Genomic DNA, 23,591 nt, shown 5'->3' with positions numbered 1-23,591 from the left:
TTATTGAGTTTCTGCTTCTATAGCATGTGGCACGTAAAGAGAATTAAGACACAAGGTGTGATGAGAAATTATGTATTTGTCCTTCACTGAACAAAGGATTCATCTTACCCAGAAAACCAATGCAAACAAATACCTGTCTCTGCTAGCGATGATGTTCAGTGAAGGCTGGTGCTGTGACATTTAGGAAAAGGGAAACTGAAGCTGACCTGAAGATTGTGGCTGATGTACGCAATTCTGCTAACCTGATGTGAGGAGAAATGGCTGCCTTGCTAGCAAATTTTGTTTAACTTGAAACCAAAATATTTGCATTTACTTAATTTAATTACAGTGGAACAAACAGCACTAATGTACTTATTAACTCAGAGAAAAATCCACGATGAGAAAGTATACAAACTCCGCAGCTGTCTGATAAAAATCAGCTGATTTAGCTGTGTTTGCAAAGCTAATACTTCGGATGTTTGTTATAACTTCATTTTTGACCTCTGCAGCCAAGGAACCAGCAAAGTTTATTTTTTCAAAACTTGATCATCCTCCAGGGTTTGGGCCTTAGAAACTTTTTTCATGAAGGAAGTGCTGATAGTTCAAGAAAAAAGTTTAGAAGCTTTTTTTTAGTATTGGCTTTGTTTCCATATTTCCCTTTACCCTTTTGTTCACCCTTTATTACCAGGATGATACAAGAAATAAAGATCTAGTCTTCATGCAAGGATATCGCCTATTTCTGTAACTTCTTCCCCCCTTTATGGCAACGTCCCCTCACTTGTGGCAACGCACTTCTCTCCACTGCACACCAGATAACGTGATGGTGTACAGGGGGAATGAGCAGCAGCTACAAAGGGGTCTCAAGAAACCGTTCATGCAAGTAGCTCTAGGGAGACTTCAAATACAGGGAAAAAAACAGCTTTTGCCCCCTGAGGAATCAATGGCATTTTTTATATATGGCAAAAGGAATTTGGGGTACACACTGCACAAACTTCTAACAGCTCATGAACACCTCTATGCGAACAGGAAACCCGTGAACACGCTGCTGATCTGGGCTGACCACGAGAGCAAAGAGCTGCTCGCAGGTCAGGAGTCTCTCGTGTCTCACTGCTGCTCTCTAAGTGGGCACAGGCAGTGCAGCAGGGCCGGTCCACATGTCCCCTGTGCTATCTGTAGACACTCAGACTGTCTTAGCACTTTTCCAGCCTTCATACACACTAAAAACTATTTTACATGTTATTCTACAGACCAAACTTCCAGCTCATGTCTCAGGCCACCTTCTTCCTCTGGAAACGGATCCATACAGTAAAAGCCACAAAAAAAACATCACCTTGGGAGACATATTAGACAAAGACATATTTGACCACAAAACGGGTTTCTGCCTTTACTTACGCAGGAACAACTAGACTGGAAAGTCTCGCTGCTGCCGCTGCCACTCAGCAACAGGTTACTGAGACTGTGCGCCAAGTGCAAAATAACTTGGTTTAGTCCCATTTTACTCGCCGCGCTCTGCATCATGGTGTGGGCGGTGGTTTAGGAGAGGGACAGGAACCCTGGCTGTCAAAGCTCGCTGCCCGGCCTTGCCACTGGTGGGAGAAAAAAGAAAGCAAGTCTAAGCAAACAGGGGAGATTATCTGAAATTCTTCAAATCCCTTCACCCGTTGCCTCTCTCCTGTTCTGCAGTATTCTCATCTACTCTACAGCATGTTTCAACTTATTGAACGCCTGCGTTTAACCACTCAGGAAGAATTACTGAACAATTTACTTTATTGCTTTGTAAATCAATTCACAATCATGAGGACTGCTCACAAAAAAGGAAAAATAAACAGTATCTGTATGTGCTGTGAAGACTAAGTTTGCTTTCAGTTTAGCTTTCTGTTGTTGCCTGGTTTAGTGCTGTTGGCTTTTTGTTTTAGAAATACTGCCTAATTGCAAAATCACTTGAGTCGTTCCAGTCTGGTAGTTCAACTACACAGGAGCTATGTCCACAGCGCCAGAGCCATTTCTCAAAGTGAAAATCAGATCAGAGAGTCAGCGGATGTAGCAAACATTTTTTTGCCATACTTATGGGATCATAAATTATTAGTCATCTGCCTTGGGGGCTATTATTATAATTCAAAACCATTACTCCTCCTTTTGAGTACTTGCCCATCTCACCATCTTGTTTTATTAAATTCAAGTGACAAATGGTAGACATATCCCAGAGACAACAGGAGGCATAGTGCTTCCACTGCTTCGGTCACCCCCCCCGGATCAATTCCCTACTCTCTGCCTAAGCAGAAGCTCTTTGCTGGCTAATATTAATGCTCTGGCGTGTACAAATTTCACTTCTGTGGGTGAAAACTCATTTGGCAAATCAAACTTCACCTTTGCCTTGGCAAAGGCATTTCAAATGAAGTGCAACTGAGAATGAGAGAACAGGATGGCTGCACGGAGCTCAGGATGGCTGCATGGCGCTCACAGGAATGCTGAGCAAGCAACAACCACTTGCAATGCTGTCGGTGTCAGCAATAACAAAGCTCCCGGTGCCGGGGCGGCTGTGCCTCCTGCCTGCGCCGGGGTGCATCCCCTGCACCCCCGCCTCCCGACTGCTGCGTGCGGGGGGGGGGCTGCAGCCCCGCCGTACCCCTCGGTGACATGCCATGGGGTCCGCTGCCCACGGGACGGCTGCTCGCCGGCCCTGGCCCTTCTGGCACATTCGTGCTCAGCTGAAGCCAGCTGGCAGGGGCTGGGCTTCACCGCTCGCTTCACACATGTGCGTTCTGATGGTTACAAAGTAGGGGCAGAGACGGGGTCAAGAATTCAGCCAGCTGCCCTCCCCAAAGAGACCAGTCAGTGTAAAGTGGTGCACCGCACAGGTTTGCGTTGTACAGACTGTATTTCATCAGGGCTGAGCAGAAATTAATGACTGAAGACGCCGGAAAAGTTGTCCTTCCAAACAGACTACCTTAAGGTAAGAAAACAGTTTCTTCTGTGTTTCTCATGTCAAATGTATTTGCTAAAAATCCCTGAGGAATTGAGAACATGTATACAACCTCCCCAGGAGAATTATCAGTAAAACAGCAGATAAGCTGAAATTACAATAGAAATGGGCTTTGGGCAGTCTCCTCAGCACGCCCCTTGCGTTGTTCTGCCTGCAGTCACAGTGACAATGTTTGCTACTCCAAAAAGGTGATGAAAACTCTTCCGAGAATAGGTTCAAGTGACCAGTGTGTGCCGTGAGGAACCTGGAGGTACTTTTCCTTCATTTAATTAGAAAAGGTGAACCATCCATTGTGTAATTAACAGTCAGAAACGAGGAACAGTTCAATGAAAGTCAAACATGCCCAAAAGTCTGGAAGAGGCTGGTTTTGCATATCTTTAAAGATAAATGGCTATTCTTCATTATGGGCATGACTTAGCTCTCAGCAAACTTACCGGTTTTTATCTGGAGAAATAGTTTAAACAAATAAATGCTCCCATGCTGAATGTCAGAGGGACTTGGCGACATCAAAGACCCATTTTCCGTTGCACTGATGATGCTGCTCTACAATATCAGACAGAGTTTGTCTTTCATAGATAACAGAGAAATTTCCAATTTTCAGCTGTCCCCTTCAAAGTCTGGAAAGACGCACTGTAATTTTGTATTTCTTTTTATAGACACATCACTTAACCTGGCTGATGGGTGTACTGAGAAACACAGAAGAAATGGCAACGGGTGGGATGGCTGAGGCATGCCTGGAAGGCCGAGGCCACAGCAGCAGGTGCCAGCAGGACCTCGGGGCTGAAAAATGGGAGAAGGTTTGTGCTGAGGGCAGGAGTTCATGGTCAGGATAACTTCAAAATGCAACAGCAAGTGGGATTCTCGTCTTCTGCACACAAACTCTCCTTCTAAATGGCTGTGTGAGGAGGGTAGTACTTAGAAGCCTGTAATTAATGATTCATGTGCACATGTTCTCTTTTAATGATGATGGTCATTAAAGAAGTGCAGTCATTACAGTTTGTTACTCACTGTTGATAAATACGGAGCAAAGACAGACATGAAATGTAACAGAAGCGAGTTTCCCTACAGACTCCAGCAGGCAAAGAGGAGAAAGAGCAACGCTGGCTCGCGGAGGAAGGGCCCGGGCCATGCTGCTGACCCAGACATGGGGTTTTTGGGCCGTGTTAGCACAGCTCTGTGGCTGCGGAACAGGCCCCGTGCGCCCAGGGTCCCCGGGCGGGACAGGAGCCATGGCCGCAGCGCGGGAGAAGGCCAGTGGCCCAGCCCAGGGAGCGCAGCCCCAGAGGCGCCAGCGTCCGGCTGTCCGTGGGTGAAACAGGGATGGAGGGTCAGCAGCTTCTCCCCGGCACCCGTGTTCGAGGGCCGATGGCCCGGGGAGCTGGCGGCCCACGAGGCCTGGACGCGGGCACTGGCAGGTGGCCGTGCTGCAGCCCTCGGCCCCACCGCCCACCCCCGGCCGGGACAGGCCTGTGAGCGGGGACCCGGCCCTGGCGGTACAGCGTACAAAGCCCAAATTGCTTTTAACAGGTGCACAAACACATATGGAAAAGATGATGCGGTTAGTTGTAACCAACAAATACCATTTCCCATTAATTTCTGCCCAGGAGCTGTGTCTTTTTCTGTTTGCTTGGTTTTTTTTTTTTAAGCTGCACTAGGGATTTGCAGACAGCAGTGCTAAAACTTAAAAGGGCAAATAAATACAGGGACCATTTGCTTGCTGGCTCTGGGCACCAGCTTGTGGCAGAAATACCAGAACAGATGATCAGAGCATTTATTTTTTCTTTCCTTTTAAGCAGAGCTCCTGACCTGTGCACTGGGGGGTGAAATGATTCACTCAGGGTTTTTTTCCAAAGTCTTGGAGGCTCAGCAGTGGTTTTCAAAGTATATTTTAGAAGGTGAGTCATCTTACATGCCTGCCTTTGTTTCTCTGAGTTTCATCACAATAATTATGTCTTTTTTTTTTTTTTCTATTGATTATCAAAAACTTTACAAGAGACTTTCTTTCAAACTCCCACCTGCACCTGAAAAATAGTGTCTTAAAGTCATATAAATTACAAACTGGAGAAGGAACTCCAGCTCCTGGCTCAGCCGTGGCAGCTGGGCTCGTGCTGTGAGGTCCTACAGACAGCACAGACACTGAGCTAACTGATGGAATGACAGATCGCTAAGCATTTGTGCTGGAGCTTGGTGGTGGCTGATCCCCAGCTCTCCGTGGCAGCGTGAGATGGCATATGCTGCCTGCTCAAACAGCTATGGCTCATGTGCACGATGCCGGTGTTCTAGCAGGGAAAGGCTAATGAAAGCCTGGTACTTATATGAGATCATGAAGCGCCTAATCCAAGTGAGTGTGAATTTTCAGATTTCCATTATCTGATAAATGTATCTCCACTGTGTCTTAAACTAAAATATTAATTGCCGTTTTTTCGCAGTGGGTGTAACTTGACCGGGGTCCAGGAAGCGGGGATATTCCTCTGACAAACCCCGGCTCCGGGCAGGGCCCTACAGCCACGTTCCATCTGTGATGGTAGAGAAATGCCCACCAAGGGGCTCAGCAGCAACGAAAAGCGCTGCAGAGCTCTGCTCAGGTGGCTGGCCGGGCTCCCCTCACATGGCTGCTGCTCACAAACGCTTGGAGAAAGAAACCAACCCAGAGGTGAAGCAGACCTGCCTCTGGGATGGGCACATCTGAATTTCAGAAACCAGACTGACGCATGTGAGCTGGGATAGTGAGCACTGAGCACAGACAGCATTCTCGTTAGAGGAAAGAGCAGGTTTCAAAGAAACACAGGGTTTGATGCATACTAAGGGAAAATAAGATGCTTTTTGTTATGTACTTAGTCTGTGGCTTTGAGGGAAAATGCCTCCTTAGCCCCAGATACAGTGGGAGGTTTTATTGCCTTTATTATACTATCACTGGCCACAAATGCTGGCTTCCTTTTAATACCTGAAGTGTCAATAGCATGTGTGCCATTTTCCATATCTCTCTCCTCCAGAATTTGTGACCTAAACCAGGGAAAACCCAAAGAGCTCTATAGGAGCGTGAGAAAATGGAGTGCAAGAAGAAAGAAAATGCTAGAGATGGTCAAAACTGTACCCAGGCATTTCAGTCCTATTTTATCATCTGGGGCTGCATCAAGTGAATCTCTTTCTCTGGAGATGCTTAGAGCAATTACATTTGTTCTATTTATTCTCCCTCAAAGACTTGGAGATGAGTCAACAGAAAAAACTTTTAGGATGAAAAAATTGAAACTTGAAGTAGGCGATATCCCTGGACAATTTGTTCTGCAATCAGAACAGCATTCTCTTTCCTTACTGCTCTCAATCTCTAATTAAAAAAAAAAAAAAAGAAGAAAAAAACCAATACGGTAACAGTCACATCTGTAAATATAGTCCCTTTCATTCTTGCTTTCAAGTTCAAGGAGCTATTTTGAGACAATACAGAGATGCTTGTTTTCTAGAGTTCATTTCTGGTGAGAAAATTCCCTCAGCTCTTGTCAGAAATTCCCAACTGAGAATAGCAGCTCTCTGAAAGCCTTGAACCAGCTCAGTCATGCACAGCACACGCATTAAAAGGAAAGAATAACTCCACGCACCTCTTTGAAAGACTTCTTGACCTCCACTAATGGATGCCAGTGCGCGATGGGCTTGCGTGGGTATGCCAGCATCTCGTTCCAGTGGTCTCTGCCCAGTCCTTCAGCATTGATCCCCACACGGCAAACCCCAATAATCTCATTGTGACCCACTCTGAAGAACAATAGAAAAGCAACACGATTCTCTCTTGCGCAGAAGGCCCATACACTGTCCAAACGAGACTTCTGACCCTGTGCTATCGGAGTGCCACGAGGCACAGTGCTAGTGACCATGGGCTGTCGTATCTGCACGACAACAGTCAGATCTTGTCTGCTACTGTCAGCACACGCAGCCCCCAGCACAGTGAGGCACTGCCATCGCCAGAAATAATTACAACAACTTTAAAATGATTTGAAGTGTAGATCAGTCCAGATACAGAATCTGGAAGGACGTGTGATGTAGTGGTGTACAGCAAGAATAAGTACAAGTTCAGTAATAGATAATTCATACACCAATTGCTGATCAGAGTGAGACCATTTGCTTTTGAAAATGGGATGAATGTTTGCAGGACAAGCAAATAGCGAAGGGGAACACAGTACTCACTCAAGAAAATGCCATAAAGCAAAGGACCAGCTTTATCATAGTTACTATTCTAGCAGGCAATTTTCCATAACCATAAATAACAATGACACTTTAGCAATAAATCACTAGAGACAGATTGATGCCACAGAGCCATGCAATCAAGGCCATGATACCAAGAAAAATGGCTATTGAGCAGGAAAACCCGCACCCAATGGGATGTTTTCCCCTCCAGCTCTCCAGAGCCTCCCACCTACCGATCGTAATCCATGACGGAGATAAGCAGACTGACTTGATCCATGTTCTCGGGGGGGATGTCAAAGATTATTGCTTCATTGTAAGTGGGATTAAGTGTGTTTTTCTTTATGGTGGTTTTCTTCTTTTTCAGTCTTCGCCCATCACAGAGCAAAGACACTTTGACATATGGATCTGGAGAGGAAGACATAGGAAAAGGCCTTCTCTTTAGTTTGTTACCATCACAATATAGAAACAGCATTATCAAAGGATGGACCGTAAAGTCCCATGAGCCAAAGGCACTCCTCGAATGTAGTGTTAGGAAAAGGGCCTGTGTACCCATCGAACCCACTATTTCTCATACTGGTGTGAGTGCTGTCATGAGGTTCAGGTACTGGAGAACCAGCACTGCAGTCTTCTTGGAAGGAAAAAATCAGCCGTTTCCATCAGTTTTTCTGTGATAAGGGTTTGCAAGTGTGAGAAGGCCCCATTTCAAACCAAGAGCCCATATTCATCAGAAGATGCTAACGGACACTGGGCACCTTTGCCAGGTGTTTCAGTGATGATACAGCCTTGGCCCACTATCATTGAGGCTATCCTGAGGGAGGAGGAGGAAGTGTGGATGCAGTGGGGTCCTTCTCAGCCAGGAGCACCTACCTGAGTAACCAGTGATATCCATAGCTTTGAGATTCCTGCATTTAATGACTGTTAAGGTGAGGCGACCTGCAGTTGGCAAATAACAAAGGGAAAACATGATCTCTCCCAGGTCCACGCTTTCCTTTAAAAAACAGAGAACACATTATATTGGAAACGTGCAAGAACCAGCCTGGCTGCCTCCAGCCTCCACCACGATGCTTCGTGCAGCATTCATGCAGCACTCGCACTGAATCAGGCTTTTCTCTATTCTGTCATTTTCAAGTGAATGACACTTCACTATACGGCAGTGCTGCGGAATTTATTTTCCAGTGTGTCCCAACATTATTTGGCTAAAAATGAGTATAGGGAACAGGAAAAAAATGTGTGTCCAAATGTTGCAGCTTCAAATCATAGTTAAGGACAATCTTCCACTGCCTCAGTATGTGCTTCCCATTGCAGCATCACGGCTAACGCACTCCCCTTTTCTGCCCCCTTGGTTATGCAGAAGTGAAACAATATCTAACACCAAATGAAGGCCATTAAGGAAATTATATTAGTATCAAGTTTTGCTTGAATGTACAGTATATATCTTCTAGTGCCAAGTGTGCGACACTAACATCCATTTCCTCAAATGGAGAAATACCAAACACAAGGGGAGATAACAGAAAGGTGAGACCTTCACGTGCAGCGGTGCCGTAATTCTCTGGTCGTGCACTGCAACAAATGCAATGAGTGACTTTCTAGTACACCCGCTGGCATTGGCTCAGTAATAGAGGTTTACGGATTTCGCTGGTGCCTAATGTTTTGGTAAAGAATGCAAATGGCTCTGAGTAGCACGGTGATTTTCTCTGAAGTTGAGCATGAGTTACTGTGTAGTTACTGACCAGGGGGTCATGGCTTTAACACAGAACGGAACCATGAAGGGCTCCATTTAGTAGCAATTGAGCTTTTAGCTTGTGACATGCTTACTGTCATTTGGACCACCAGCCCCTCTGAGATGCCCTCAAAGAGCTAACGCACGCAGTATGAGGCAGGTATATGTATGTATAGAAATAGTGCATTAACCAGCAGATGGCACTCAGAAACGTTTGGTAGTTTCTGGACCACATAGAGGCAAATACAATTTACTCTTTTAGTGCCCCATAAAACAACTTTTACACATAGCTCTTAGCACCTCTGGTACATCCAGCCTTATCTACTACACCTCCTAAAAGCCCATTCCATCATTGCCTTGCTCTTGGGAATTCAGAAAAAAAAACCAAAAAGTATTATTTAAACTAGAAAGTTTTCATCTGAAGTCATCAGAAAGATTTCCAAACACCTTCCAAAAATTGATTTAAAAACAAAGTCTTATTTTATACATACAGATCCCACATCTGTAGAGCAAACCACCAGTTTATTTTTGGAAACAGAGTGTTTGATTCATTTCAATGTGATATAATGATCTGCTGAAAAGAAATTGTAGCTGTTAGTAGTAGAGTGATGGAACTAAAAAGACAAGTAAGTGCATTAGACACTTAAAGCTTTGCTAAGTGTTAGGAGAATAGATCTTGTTGATGGATGAGATTTTTGCCAAATGATTTCCTTCTCGTTCTCTGGTAAGGCAAAGATTAGATATTTATTCCACTTAGACGTGCAGAATACTAATGAACGTTACATAAAAGTCTTGATTCTTCAAGACAAGACTTCACTTGACTAGCAAATAAATTGAAAATCTTCTTAAGCATAGAGTGTACAGATAAAACAGTGGCAGCCAAATGTTTTACGGACAGAGCAATGTATCACCAGACTTGTAGGTATCTAAATAAATGTTGTCGCAGAAGGTGCTATTTGCTGGCAAATGAGAGTTTAATACTGTCACCCACTCAGAGTTCCCACTCTGATCTCTTGCTTACTTACCCCTTTAGGCAGACTAGCCAAAAATAGAAGCCCAGCCCACCCTGCCCCGACGCCGCTCACCACGCGCTCGGTGTCTGTCCTTGCACACGCAGGTACCACACGTCACACCGTGGCACCGCGCTGCGAACGGTCCCCGGGCAGGGACGGCCCTCCACAGCAGATACTCACCGTCGTCGCGTACTGAATGTCCTTCCAGATGGAAGTCTCCCGGGAGAGGTCTGAGGCCTCAAAGAGGTTCTCCAAGATAACTTCTCCGATCATGTCGTGTCTGGAGAACCTGTCAAAGTCAAAGACGCTCAGGTGGAGCTTCCTGCTCACCAGCTCCTCGTGGGGCACAGGGAAGTGGAAGGACTCATCGAAGGTGGGATTCAGAGTCTTCCTGTGGACCCGTGTCTGGAACTTGCGCTTTCTGTCGGGCAGGAGGTAGATCTTCACGTAGGGATCTGAGCTGCCGCAGAAGTCTTTGGCTGGCAAGTCAAAAGCCCTGAGAATTCGGACAGTCAGCGTCTCATTCTCGTAGTCATACTTGAGAGTGAAGTTAATTTTCCCACAGGTTTTTGCTGCCTCTTTTTTGGGGTCCTCAGAGTCAACAGATTTTTGCTTATAGAGTTCGGGCTTAATGCGACCGATGCTGGTCGGCTGCTCAGCCACCGCCGGTGGGTCCATGCCATAGTCCATGCTGGATACGTGCATTTGCCGAGGAAGGTGCCTTTTGAAGGAGATGTGCCTGCAGGAGGAACACACGGCAGCTGTATGGTTTTCCAAGAACATCTCTCTCCTTTTTCTCCCCTGGACTACTAACGCTAGGAAAGCAGGGAGTGCAGTGAGTGCTCCTGACCTCTGTACACAAGCCAGGTACATTATCGAAATGAACACCGAAGGGAACACCTCCAGCGGCCAAAGGAACCGATCCAGCAAATTTCCTAACTTTCAGAGTATTTGCAGCAAGGTGCATTTTTTTTTCACCTGTTACACAAGTAACAGCCCACAGCTAAATATATGAGACCCAACAACTCCTTAACCAAGCCATAAACAACCAGCATGGAGACTCTTTCCCACCCTCAGTCCTTACACTTCTAAGATGCTGACACTAAGTTCCCCTTAGGCAAAAAAAAAAAATTTAAAGTGAGAGAGCCACAACCAGCTCAGAAAGTTAGATTTTTATTCTGGGTTTTGATGCTTCCAAATGTCTCCAACAGACTCTCATCAGAAAGCGATAGACAATTCCTGACTGGGAGGAATGCACAGCCTCATCTGGAAGCTGTCTCTTGCCCTGAGCTCCCCTTCAGCACAAGGGAAACTGTATGTAAGCAAAGCTTCACCTAAGCAAAGCTGAAAAGCTTTCTGTGGACTCACGGCATTATTTCAGATCATCTGCTGTTTACAAGAGCAGTATATGGAGCTATTTAACTATACTAAGAACTTGTGCAGCCAAAGCATTAGCTTTCGGTGATACGTGGTGCTCGGAGGCCGCACTTCTCCTTGGCAGGTTCCTCAAAGGCATTTTGGCCTGAGCTGGGCTCGGCTGCGAGTCAGAGATCCCAGACTGCTGGGGCTGTTCCCCAGTGCCGCCGGGTCTGGCTGCCTGCCTGTGGTTCATGCTGGGCTCTCTCGCTTGAGAAAGTGGGTTTGAAACCTTCCCACACACAACCGAGTCCCACTTTGTTTGTCCTAATTCAGGCAGGCTGAGTGCTTGTTTCCTTCTCCACTGTAAAGGTGTAATAAAAGCAGAATGAGTGTGTGTGCAAAAGAGAGGCAATCAGCTGTCCAAAAAGCGGCGCAGTTAAATAAAAGAGTATGTGGCACAATTGCAGGTGGCACCATGTCGATTTTAACTCCAGCTTCTTTGAACAGAAGGCTGTGATCAGTGCCTTATTAATTCTGCAATGCCGCAGCCAATTTTCCAAGCAGTGTCTGTTCTCGCAGTTGCTCTCTCACACACATTGTGGGCACGGCCAGCAAAGCAAGCAGCAGCGCTGGGGCGCAGCCAGCACCCTGCGATCACCCTTTCCTGTCCCACTTTCACAGCCTTCTGTGTCAGGGAAGAGGTACCGTATTTCTCAGTGTTCTCGCTGAGAAGGTGTCCCAGGGTCCGTACAGCCTTACCCTGATTTACTGAGCGTGGCGTGGACATCCCTGCCCCGGCTGAGGCAGAGACACACACCGAGCACACGCACTGAGCACACGCACTGAGCACACGCACCCAGCACACACACTGAGAACACGCATCAAGCACACGCACTGAGCGCAGCTGGTCCTAAGCCTGTGCACTGAGCGATAATGTCAATTCTGCTTATCTAATTGTTTCTGCTGGGAGCCACAATGAGAGCGAGCACAAGGGTCTGACTCTGTCTGACAGCCCCATCATTGATCCCTCAGCCTGCCTCGCGTCGGAGCAGAATTAAAGTGGCCAAAGCGTACCGACGGCTTGACACAATGGGGTCAAGTCACAGTAACAGGGCTTGAATCCTCGAGGTTTTTAAAAGGGCCCGTGGTAAGCCAGTCTTAACGCATTAATTGATTAATGACCAATCTTTGGAAAGCAATGCAGCATGTAGGTGGGAGCGCTTTCTTTGGCCTCCCTGAAGGCAGCTGAGCCTTGGGCTCCATCGGACGCTCCTCCCGCTGCCCCCGAGGCGCAGCGTCCCCGCAGAGCACCACGTCCGCTCACCTGGCCGAAGATGCGGGCTCCGTCGTCTGCCTCTGGATCCGCGTGCGCCGCATGAGGTGGTCTTTCATGGACATCTGGACCTCTGCAGGGATGTCTGGCGACGTATGGCTGATCTTCACCGCTGCCTCCAGGAAGCTGATGGCACCCGTGTCCTTGAGCTTGTCTGCCATGCTCTCCTTATCGCAGCCTGCCTCGCTCTGCAAGACGGCCAGGTTAGAAGAAACGGCTTTGTTCCTCCGGGGAACCCAGCACAGCTTCCAAAAGAGAAACAGAAAAACTGCCACCAGGGCCAGTCCACACACAATAACTATCACTGCAAGGAGGCTGACGGAGAGCTCTACAGGGGAGAGAAGGCAACAGCGACAGGGAGAGGGGAGGAACGGGAAAGGAGAAGAGAAAAAAAATGAAAAAAGAGATGGTGAGAAAGCCGTAAGTAAAGGGAAGAAATGGTCCAAACTGACTTGTATCATGACTAATGGAGAGCTCTCAGCAGGTTCTGCAAGCGAGAGTCAAACCCAAGGGAGCATCTCCTGACAGATTTGGGACCCCCTCCTGCCCCAGACACATCTGGGGAGAAATGGGTGTCTCCAGATGGCCAGAGCTATGAAGCTTTATACCTTTACGATTAGATCGGCTATAAAACATCATCCTTGGTTTGTTTTGCAGAGTCAGTCAGCAAACTGCTGAGCCTGAAACCAAGAAGAATTGCAGACCTGAATGATAGAAACAAGCTCCAGTGCTGTACCGGCAGAATCTGCCTTTTTACTTCATACCACAAGTGTTCAGACACTATATTAAAAAAAATCTATCTACCATGATCCTGGAAGCAGATTGTTGTTGTACTTTCAACACTCACATCTTGTCCAGATGCGCCCACAGGGAATAAAAAGTAAATACCAATTAAAAAAAAAAAATCACCAGCTGCTGAGGCAGTGAGACCAAACACAGAAGGAGGCTGTACAGAAAGTACCACACATTGTTCCTTATTCTGAATAGCACAGAAGTTGTGTGTGTTCTCTGGCTCTCTGAGTCACTTTTACCTCATACACTATGTATTTCAGCATTTCAATCTTTTTCTTCCGTACCTATGGCTGAAGAATCAGGAAAAAAGGAAGATATACATAGAGATATATGATCTAGGCTGTGAAATGATTCACAGCGCTTCAAAAAGAGAAAACATTGGCTATTTTCAGTTCCTTTCTTACAGTGTATTAATTCCCAGATTCCCACCCAAACCAAAGCTCCAACAGTTCAGAATCACAAAGAACACCGGTCCCTGAGGTGCAGACAGGTTTTGCACTGGGGTTCACTCTGCAATGTCAGGACCACGGCGATTCAGCCACTGATTGCTGTGAGTTCAAGGACAATTCCTTGCTTGCCCGCTGTGTTATTTGTAGGGCCCGGTAAAGCTGTGCTCCTTAAACTACCTGAGTGCAAGTCAGGACAGAAAGACAGGCAAAAAAGTACCAAACATGCCAGAGGTTTATACAGAACAACCATTACCTCTTACTCGCCTCTGTTTATGTGTACGCTCGGACCATAAACGTTTTGTGTTGGCATGTGAAACAGTCAGCAGCTGCTCAGTGAAGCACCCGAGACGCAGGTACTGCGACTTGTGTAAGTGATCGCAGCTCCAGTGACCCTCGGCGAGCAGAACAAGTTCACGGCTGCAGACATGGATGTTCCCGTTCTGTCCATGTGAGCTGACAGCACCTCTTAGATCATGTCTAAACGTACTCAAGGCAAACAGCGTCTCACCTCCATGGGCTCTCAGAAACACTAGACTCACTCAAAAACCACATTTAAAACAATCTCCCACAAAATCCATCCTTACCAGGCAGCTCAGCTCTTGGAAGGTAAACTGGGAACCTCACATCTGTGCTTCATCATAGCTGCTATAGATGAGATCCCTGACAGATGCTTTACCTTAAGCAGAAGCCACAAGAAGACCTTCTGTTTCCTTTGGTTGTACAGTAGTTTTGTACAGCTGTAATAAGATATTTAATGTTTAAGACTTAGAAAATCTATGAAATATGAGGAAAGACTAAATTTTTATCTTGACAAAATAGCTGAATTTTAAAATAATTTTTAAAAAATAATTAAAAAAAAACCACAACCATCATGGATGAACCATAACAGCGAAGTATTCAGGAACCCATTTATATCATCAAACTTTGCTAACATGCTATCCGGGAATACAATAGCTACGATATATTTAGGATTCTCACATCAGTTCTTGTAAGTGAAATCTCAAGGAAGCATCAGACACAAAATGCAACATCTACGAGGCAGTTCTGCTGAACACCTGGGAAACCATCTGTAGGAAACACACTGTTTTCCCACAAAATTACCTAGCTTAGCAAATTCACTAAGAGCTTGAGGCAAAGCTTCCCGGCTGCCCACAGGTGCTTTGACATGAAAGGAAGGGCTGGAAACTGCCAGCCGATGCAGGTGGAAGGGTAAATGCCATCCAGAAGTTGTTGCAACTTTTCCTCTCCCTCACCAGCCTCCTGTACAGGTCAGACTGCACCATTTATTTTCTGCTGTATCTCCAAGGTGGAAATACAGATCACCACCGGGGTGAATAAATAAGTCCCGTCTCATTCAATAATGAATAGGATTGTACAAGTCAGCAGTGGAGCTCCCTTAGAGGTTTGGCTACGCGTATTCTCACCAAAGCAGAGCGCAGAGGTGCTGCTTTCCTACTCTTCGCATCGTCTTGGAACTGTGCCCAGGAACCTCAGTGTCAAACAGTTTCATAACAAAACTTAAGAACCTGGACTTTTTGCAAATATGTCTGTGTTGTTACAAAGGAAATAGTTGCAGTGCAGAATCTGTCACTGCTTGGAGCTGTTCTGTGACAGAGAAGTTTCTGTTAAGATACTTCTGCCCATGCCAAGATGTTATATAGCGTGCATGACTCTGCCAGCACACCAGCCTCATTAATGGCAAACATCAGAAATAATCAGCTATCCCTTCTGAAAACCTGTTGCCAGCTAGAGAAAGATCTTAGTTCATGTCACATCTTGCTGAACTGGCAGTCATAATGTATTTGACAGGATTCACAGATACTTTTATGCATGACCTCCCACTCTTTCCTCTGACAGCTCGCATAAAACACAAGGATGAGGATTTTACAGACATTTTTTTAAGCATCTGCCTGGGAAGAATATTGGTTTGCCTGAAGATGACATCGAATTACCCAAGACTTTTTTGTGACTTATTAAACTGAAATATCAGTTGGACAGAGTTGACCTTAATTGATTTAATGAGCTTTCTCTCATGAATTTGAAATACCAGTTACTTCTTAAAAAATACTTAGTATTCAAAATGTTATGCTTTAAATGTCCTTTAACTTACAAGAAACTGTAAAAACAAGATAATTCCCTATCTCACAGAAAATGCCCCAGGGCCAGAGGTTGCTTGGGTACTCCTGGCATGGGTGGAGATAGGGCCTGTTCTCCCAAAAACTTCTGCAAAGACAGAACAGACCAAAACGACACTCAGCCCAGGGGAAAGATTAGCTCCTTTGTTTATGTTATCCCACCCCGTGCAAGGTTCAGAGCCCAGGGAAGGGGACGTGTCTGTGGCCAGCAGGAAGGAAGGGCTCGGCACAGGAACCATCCAGCCTCTGCTTCACCGAGCGTTTCCCGCGCCACAGCCAGCTCGGCAGAGCCCCAACCGCTCGCGGCATCGCCGCCCTCGGTCACGTTATGCTCTGAGAAATGCCCCATCTGAAGAAAAATACAAGGACTATGTTTCTATTCTGTTCTCCTCTAAAAAAATAACAGTGAGCTATTTGTCGCTTTGTTATTATCAGGCAAGTGGGGCCGTGTGAGTGCAGAATGGCTTCGGCCATTCCTCACCCTGCTCTTATCTGACTCAGTGCTGGTACCTCAGCCCAGCCCAGCTCCTTTGTGAGACACAGGAGAAATTGCCATGTCGGAAAATGGATTTTATTACAACTTGTAATTGAAGAGATAAAGCTGAAAAGGAGGAGGTGGCAAATACGAATTAACACGGATATTTTCCAGTCTCGCCGCCCCGGGAGCAAGAGCCGCTTCCCAGAGGAACCCTCAGCTGGAAACTGCTTTTGGCTACAGAGCAGCAATGACGAAGCTCTTGCATGACTAATGAAGCTCTCGTATGACTAACGAGGAGGGAAGGGAGAGCAAGCAGCAGGAAAGACATGGCCACGCAGAAGAACATCTACCTGCATTAGTTGACACGCTTAGGATAAGGCCCCGAGTTCTTATTTACCTACTGGAACAGAGATGGCTCCTTCGGGGATGGTCTGCCTCACTGATGAAGGTCTTTGTGAGGTAGAGGTTTAGCATGGTGTATAAAGCAAAAGAGAAATTGTGAATTTGTGACCCCCTATATTTCTGCATGCACCCAAATTCCTTGGAGAACTGAGGCTTAGTCCCAACCCCTACAGCCACAAAGCACTAGGACATCTCACAGCAACGCCCCAGAAGTGACCATCGACAGCCACCACTAGCAGTCCTGGTCCTTCGCTGCAAAGCAGAGACCTTCACTGAAAGCATTTCCACACCAGGAGAACCAGGGAAAGGCTCCTCTCGGCCAGGAACGACCTTTTGATGAGTTATGCCACAGATTCCCCGTCAGAGCAGCTGATGGAGAGAAACAGAGATTTCTAAACCAGAAAGCCACTTGCTGCCAGGACAGACACGAGCACATCCACGGGAAGGCCCACATGGACCATGGTCTTTGCTCTGCTTTCCTTTAGCTAACAGGAGAAAGCAAGCCGTACCTGAGAGGCTAAGGATAAATGATCATTTGTCACCCCTTGTGCTGTTAAACGTCAAAATTGAGTGAACAGAGAAGCTGATCTCCCACCCCTGCAGCCTGGCAGGGAAAATAATGAACCAAAGTTTTCAGAGGCAGCACGAACAGCTCAGACCAACTTCTCACAAAAACAGTGCTGCGCCTTGGTTTTCTTGCAGCAGGAGCAGTTACGCATCTACAAAGGAAACAGGGTGAGGGTGGTGAGAAGCGGGCTGGGTGACACTCGGGAGCCCTGTGGCCGAGTTACTGTCCCACTGTCCCTCTCCCGCAGTAAAGGGCAGTGTGTTTTTACTTGCTATTGAATCTTAAAACAAAGCTCACAGAATGGCTCAAAACTATAAAACTTCTGAGCAGGTCACTACTTCCTACTGCCTTTCAAATAAAAGATGAGATAGCCCAGGGCAGGCCCAAGGGCCAGTGGAGCAATTTAAAACTGTAAAGCTAAAAGCAGATTTAGGAAAGGAGGATCATTTCTTGGTTAGTCCAGCCCCTCCCGTGCCCCCGTACCCACGCACTCGGAAAGGAGCTCATCAGTACAACTGCCCATTTTGTTTCATCATGGATGAGAACTAATTAAGAGAATATGGTGGAACTACCTTTCAGCTTTATGTCCCTGATGACTTCATAATACCCAAACTGAGTTACCAAAGGGGATAATTAGCAAAGTCCAAACAGAAAATGATTAATAATATGACAAAGCCATGATTACAATGGTCTATTAACTGCAAGACAATACTGGTCTAATTATGGCAACATTGACTTTTATTACTGTGAAGTAGCTCGCACTATCATTAAAGATATTCACGGATAACTCTGAGCTTAATGTGAAGCGTTATATTTAATATCTTGAAGATATAATTTAGCTTTCCTTCCACCCACTCCCCGTAGAGAAAACAAAACATGTTTGATGGCTCCCTCAACACTCCAGCACCTCTTTGTCGTTCCAGCTACCTGTTGCCGCCACGGCACGTGTGGTCCCTCAGCTCCACCGGCACGGGCAGACCCAGACAAAGCCTCTGACCTGACCCGCCGAGAGCAAATGCACATCTTCCCTGAGAGAGGTTCTTACTGGTGAGTTTTTCTGGTGGCCAATGGAAAACCTCAGCATCAGTGAGAGCTCTGGTTGGTGTGTTCCCCACTCGGTTTCTTTCAGCTGAAACAGCAGCTCCCAGCTACCCTGAGCTGTGACTTCGAGCACGTAACGTCCTGCCACAGCAAATGCTCCTGGAAGAGCAGCTGCAGGAGACAGCAGAGCCCAGAGGCAGCGGGTGATGGTGATGTACCTTGACCTCGCTTGTACTGGCTGCGAGACTGGTTTTCCTGTGTAATATATCGACCAGTGCTCATACCAAGTCAGGAGATATTTCCAGGCTTCTCTGTCCATTTTTGCTACATTTTTCTATTGCCACAGTGCTTGTGAGAATATATTGCTCTATTTCTGTAGGGCTTTGTAGAGATCACGCATTCCAATGATGGATTACTACAAGAGTTATTGCTGGAGGAGAAGACAGGCAGCTCTGGGGCTACAAAAGACCACGTGAGGCACCCACCCACTGCTGATCTAATTTTCTCTCAATTGAGAAGCATCAGCAATGTAAGTCTGATTAGCTGAGGGCTGGAAATTGGGCATGAGAAACTGTGGAGAATCTCAGACGCCTGAGGCAGGGGTAGAGGGGAGCACAGGACAACAGCAGGGGAAAAGGAAGAGGTTTCCATTAAACCCTAGCTAGAGACATGTTTATTTAGCAATGCCATTCGGCTCTGAACCTTTATAGAGGAAGGAGCCAGGACTGCATAGACCAGAAACTGAATGTTAAACCAACGCAGCAGCACAGCATCCAGCAGCACCACAGCCAAAACCAGAACGCGAACTGCAGCAGAGGGAGGGAACCAGCCCTTTGGGAACACAGCTCAGAACAAGCCCTGCAAGGCACCGTGGAGGGCAGCAGCAGGCAGAGCACTTTGCAAGAGGAATTTTGAAAAGGAAACTGGCTGCCTTATAAATCGTGAAATGCTGCACTGGATGAGAGGTGAGCTGCAGTGCAGCAGCGTGTGGTTCTCTGCCAGCTCCTTATCCCCTCCCCAAGCATGCCACGGCCGTGGGAACAGTAACAGAGCAAATAATAAAGATCAGATTATCCCTGTCACCCAGCACAGCTTCAGTTCTTGTGTCAGCAAGCAGCTCTATTGAACAGAGTCCACAGCCAAGCGGACGGCGGGGTCTGCAGAGAGCACAGCTGCAAGAGGGCAGCATTGCAAGCCTGCTCCCTAATTGCCTCTGTTTGCTGGGATTATGCCCAGCGTGCCAGTCCTCTGCTGATGTCTTCATTGTCAGATCTTCAGGCCTACTCCCTGCTATTTGGTTGTCATTTGAAACTTCAGCAATGCTTTTCTTCTTAATTTACTGGTTGTGTTCCCTAGCAGCTATGAGATGTAGGAATACGTCCTGAAATATTCGTGAGCTAGGCAAGTCATTAGCAGCTGTCACTTCAAAGTCTAGCTGCGGTCAATTTGCTTTTCACAAGTAGCCCAGGAGCTGGATGTGCTGCGAAGCATTGCAGCAGGGGTTGCTGCTCAAACAGGATCACAGAGGTGTGGGTCGTTAGTGAGGGGAAAATATTTCATCAAGTTCTCAGCAGATGTTAAAGGACCCGGTCAGAAACAATTATGGACTGAGCAGAGCTTCCATCGTCCCCCAGACATTATCTCATGCTGTGGGTGGCAATAAGGGTTGCAGAGCAGCAAGCCCGGCAGCGAGAGCGCGGGCGATATCTATCACTTGCGGGTCCACAGGTTACAAGCCCATTTTCTTAGACCCTCCAACCTGCTCCTATCCCGGGAGTGATCCCAGCGACAGGAGCATGTCGGCTGTCCCTTACGGCTCTGCCTGCACCCACTGGCACCCTGCGCAGACCAGGAACTTGGCTGCTTGTCGGGTTTCCTTGCAGGTGCACAGGGAGCATCGCCTGGCCGAGGACAGTGCCGCATCCTTAGAGTATGTGGGAGAGGAAAATGGGCAACAAAACCCATCCAGAAAGAAACAAATCAGGGTATTCATGTCTCTCGGTAATGTGAGATTCCCTGATTATTCCCCGCAGCCATCCGGTGCAGCACAACGCTACGAAATACCCGCAGGGACCCTGGCAGACTGCACCGCGCACACTCCCGCGACCCCGGGACGCTTTACAGCCTTTCTCCAGGGGAACCAAGCAGCCATCGCAGCTCCTCTTTGTCACGGAGTATGCCCAGATCTTGTTTTGTTACTCTATATGTCAACCATGAGTAATTCCACAGAGGACAGTGCAATGAAAGTGAATTGAGAGCAACGTGAAAGCAGGAAGAGTTTTCACAGATTGTTTTACACGAAGAGCACTTTCACACTCAGTTCATCACACGTAGCTCAACAATAAACTCCCCTCAAAGGCAGAGGGGTGGAAACCCTCATGAGATGAACGTGGCAGATGTTCTGAGCGGAGACATTCACAGAGTCTCTGAAATGTCCCCTTGGAAGATCTGCAAATTCAACCTCCCTCCCGCATGAAGCTAAAAGGAGATTTATCCTGTCCACGTGTTTCCTCAGCCCATGGACACAGAGCCTTACACTATCAGCTCCCACCAGCTTCCCCCTGCCAGCATGGGCTCCACGGGAGCCCAGAGCCCCCTTGTCTCCTGTGCACACCCAGCTACATCACGGCGTGTAGGAAGAGGGAGACGTGAATGCTCAAACTGGCTGTGCCAAAGTTTCAGTTAGACAGAAAAAACTTCTTAAAGATTAATTTGCTGCTACCACAGGGTTCCTGCCATGCAAGAGCTTATTGGAATGCAAACTATAAGCTTCAAAGGGAAGGATGAATCAGAACCTATTTTGAGAGTAATTATATAAGATTATAAAATTCAAACCATCTCATTATTGCACATTAAGCATGAAGACAACCTGCTTGGAGACCTTGCTGCTGGGGACGCCTCATAGAAGCACTCAATGACCCCGCGCAAGAGTCGTTCACATTCCAGAGCCGACACAGCAGCAGAGCTCGAGCCGGGCAGAGCGGAGCAGGCGGCCGGAGCAGCAGCAGGCGACAGCGAGCGCAGGGACACCCTCGGCGAGCGCAGGGACACCCTCGGCGAGCGCAGGGACATCCTCGGCAGTGCCACCCCAGCTCCCGCTCAAAAGTCGGCTCTGCATGGACAGTCCCTAACTCCTCAGCCTGGGCTCCCCAGAGGGGACCTGGAGACAAAACCCCCTTCTTTCACCATCACCTTGCCCACTGGTGACTGTGGGCTTCGTACACAAAGCCGAGAGGCCCATATCAATACCCAGAGAAAATAACTGATCTCCATTAAAATGTCTGCACCCCAGGAGAGCAGCTGGACCAGAGGAGACTGGTTCTGAAGGCTTCTGAAGACCAAACACTTTGGTATTGAGGGGTTATTGACCTGCCCGCCGATTCAGACTTTCCAGCCAGGCTGCCTCAAAGGCATATTTGTTTCTCAAACTTTTGTTGGCATGTGCAACCAGAAGGGGAACTTAGAGCTGTCAGCAATGCAGCATTTCTGTTATCAAAACTGACAAAAAAAAAAAAAAAAAAAAAAAAAAATGTTCCAAACCGCAGGAAACATTCCCCAGTGATTTAGGTCACTTTGTGTCTTAATCTGCTGTTCTCTGGAGTAGTATAAATGAGATGGTGAGAGTTGTCATTGCTTTATGTCTAACTGATGCCAACCTAATGAACTCTTATAAGCCACACTGCATATAATTACAGCACATAGCTGTGTGCTAATCCCATGACATTTTATCACAATATGCTGTAGCAACATCTGTAAACGACTCAGCAGCACTGAACACACACAGTGTCCCTGGGCTGGGGTTAAATAACCGACACCGAGCGTCATCCTCCTCCTACGATGTGACCCCAGCACATACAGGACCCGAGCGGGGCACAGACGATGTGCCAAGGAAGCCTTGCTGAGGCTGTTTAGCATGGGGGAGGGTGTCTCTGTCCATCCTGCTGAGGCTGTTCAGTGTGGGGGTGGGTCTCTGTCCATCCTGCTGAGGCTGAGCAGAGCTGGGCAGAGAGCAGAGCACCATGGTACGGGCACTCCTGGGGCGTAGGGACACAATGGCATTTCGAGATGCAACGCAAACCAAACAAGCGAAAGCTTTTCACTGTCGCTCTGTCTCCCTTAAGTGACTAAAGACCCTGTACCTTAAAACTTCCCTTCAAAAACTTGGTCAGTCGTAACCATTGTGAGACACCAGCGAGGCCGGGGTCGGCAGCGCTCCAGCGCCCAGGCTCACCGCGCCAGAGCTGCGTCGCTGCCCTGCGCTGTCTGCAGGGAGAGTCAGTTTTGGGAAATTGCTTCCCTGCAGCTCTCTCTTTGACTGTGTTTTGGTTAAAAAAAAAAAAAAAATCAGGCTGCCCTGAAAAGCTCTCAGGATAAAGCTTGACTGGGAGCAGAATTAGGGTCTCTTCCCATCCCAGATGGGAGGGTGAACCCTGCCACGAGCGCTGACCCTCACCCTGGCACGGTGCCCAGGCAGTCTCCAGCCCTGCGATCCGGGGTCGCGTGAGAGGACACGGCCTGAGAACCCAAAAAGGCAGCTCAGCCAGGGGAGGGCCTTGCCCCAAGCCTGGGACAAGGCAGCCCAGAAGCTTTGCAGAGGCTTTCCGTCAGCAGAGTGCCCGCCCAGGGACGCGGCACCCCACCAGCACAATGGGGCTTTGTGACTACAGGAAGGCACCTGGAAGAGCCCTATTGCCTAGACCTGCCCCACAGCAACCCCAAGAGATGCAGGATTCATCCAGAACACCCCTAGGTGTACATCTGGGTGACACACAGAGCCATGTCCTCAGGCCAGGTTGCCAATTAAAACCATCTAGACCCAGTATGACCACGTAAGCCCACGTCATGCCCTCTTTCTCTCTCTCTTACCTTGCCATGCTGGTAACACCTGGCACACAGAACACAACCTGGTCTGCATGGCAGAACAGCCCCGGCTTGTTTGCAGCAGGCTCTGTGCAGGATGCAGGGCAGCGTCCCCCAGCCACCCGCCTGCGTACCTGCGTGGTACAGAGACCCTGCGCTGCCCGCCCGGGAATGCAGCGGTTATGAAAAGAGCATTTCTTTGTTTAAGCTCTGCTGAATGATTAGGGAACTTCCTCCCTGAATGGCTCTGCTCCCCTCATTAGCTGCTGCTGCTGCTGCTTCCATTAGCTTCTAACAAAGACAGAG

The 23,591-nt window shown here is 47.6% G+C and overlaps 1 protein-coding gene across 1 annotated transcript in view; it reads right to left on the bottom strand.

The window, feature by feature from the left end:
- Window positions 1-1,493: 1,493 nt before the first annotated feature.
- SYT6 (synaptotagmin 6) overlaps window positions 1,494-23,591 on the bottom strand; it is a 29,118-nt gene continuing 7,020 nt past the window's right edge. The window contains exons 2-7 of the mRNA XM_068419343.1: window positions 12,552-12,888; window positions 10,049-10,607; window positions 8,003-8,123; window positions 7,369-7,540; window positions 6,556-6,706; window positions 1,494-1,565 (exon numbers count right to left, since the gene is read on the bottom strand). Of these exons, the coding sequence (XP_068275444.1) occupies window positions 1,494-1,565; window positions 6,556-6,706; window positions 7,369-7,540; window positions 8,003-8,123; window positions 10,049-10,607; window positions 12,552-12,888 (1,412 nt within the window). The remainder of the gene's footprint in view (window positions 1,566-6,555; window positions 6,707-7,368; window positions 7,541-8,002; window positions 8,124-10,048; window positions 10,608-12,551; window positions 12,889-23,591) is intronic.

The sequence above is a fragment of the Nyctibius grandis genome, chromosome 27 (assembly GCF_013368605.1).
Source record: "Nyctibius grandis isolate bNycGra1 chromosome 27, bNycGra1.pri, whole genome shotgun sequence".
Classification (NCBI taxonomy): Eukaryota; Metazoa; Chordata; class Aves; order Nyctibiiformes; family Nyctibiidae; genus Nyctibius; species Nyctibius grandis.
Note: the sequence above shows the minus strand (reverse complement) of the source record. Positions and strands in the feature narration are given on the sequence as shown.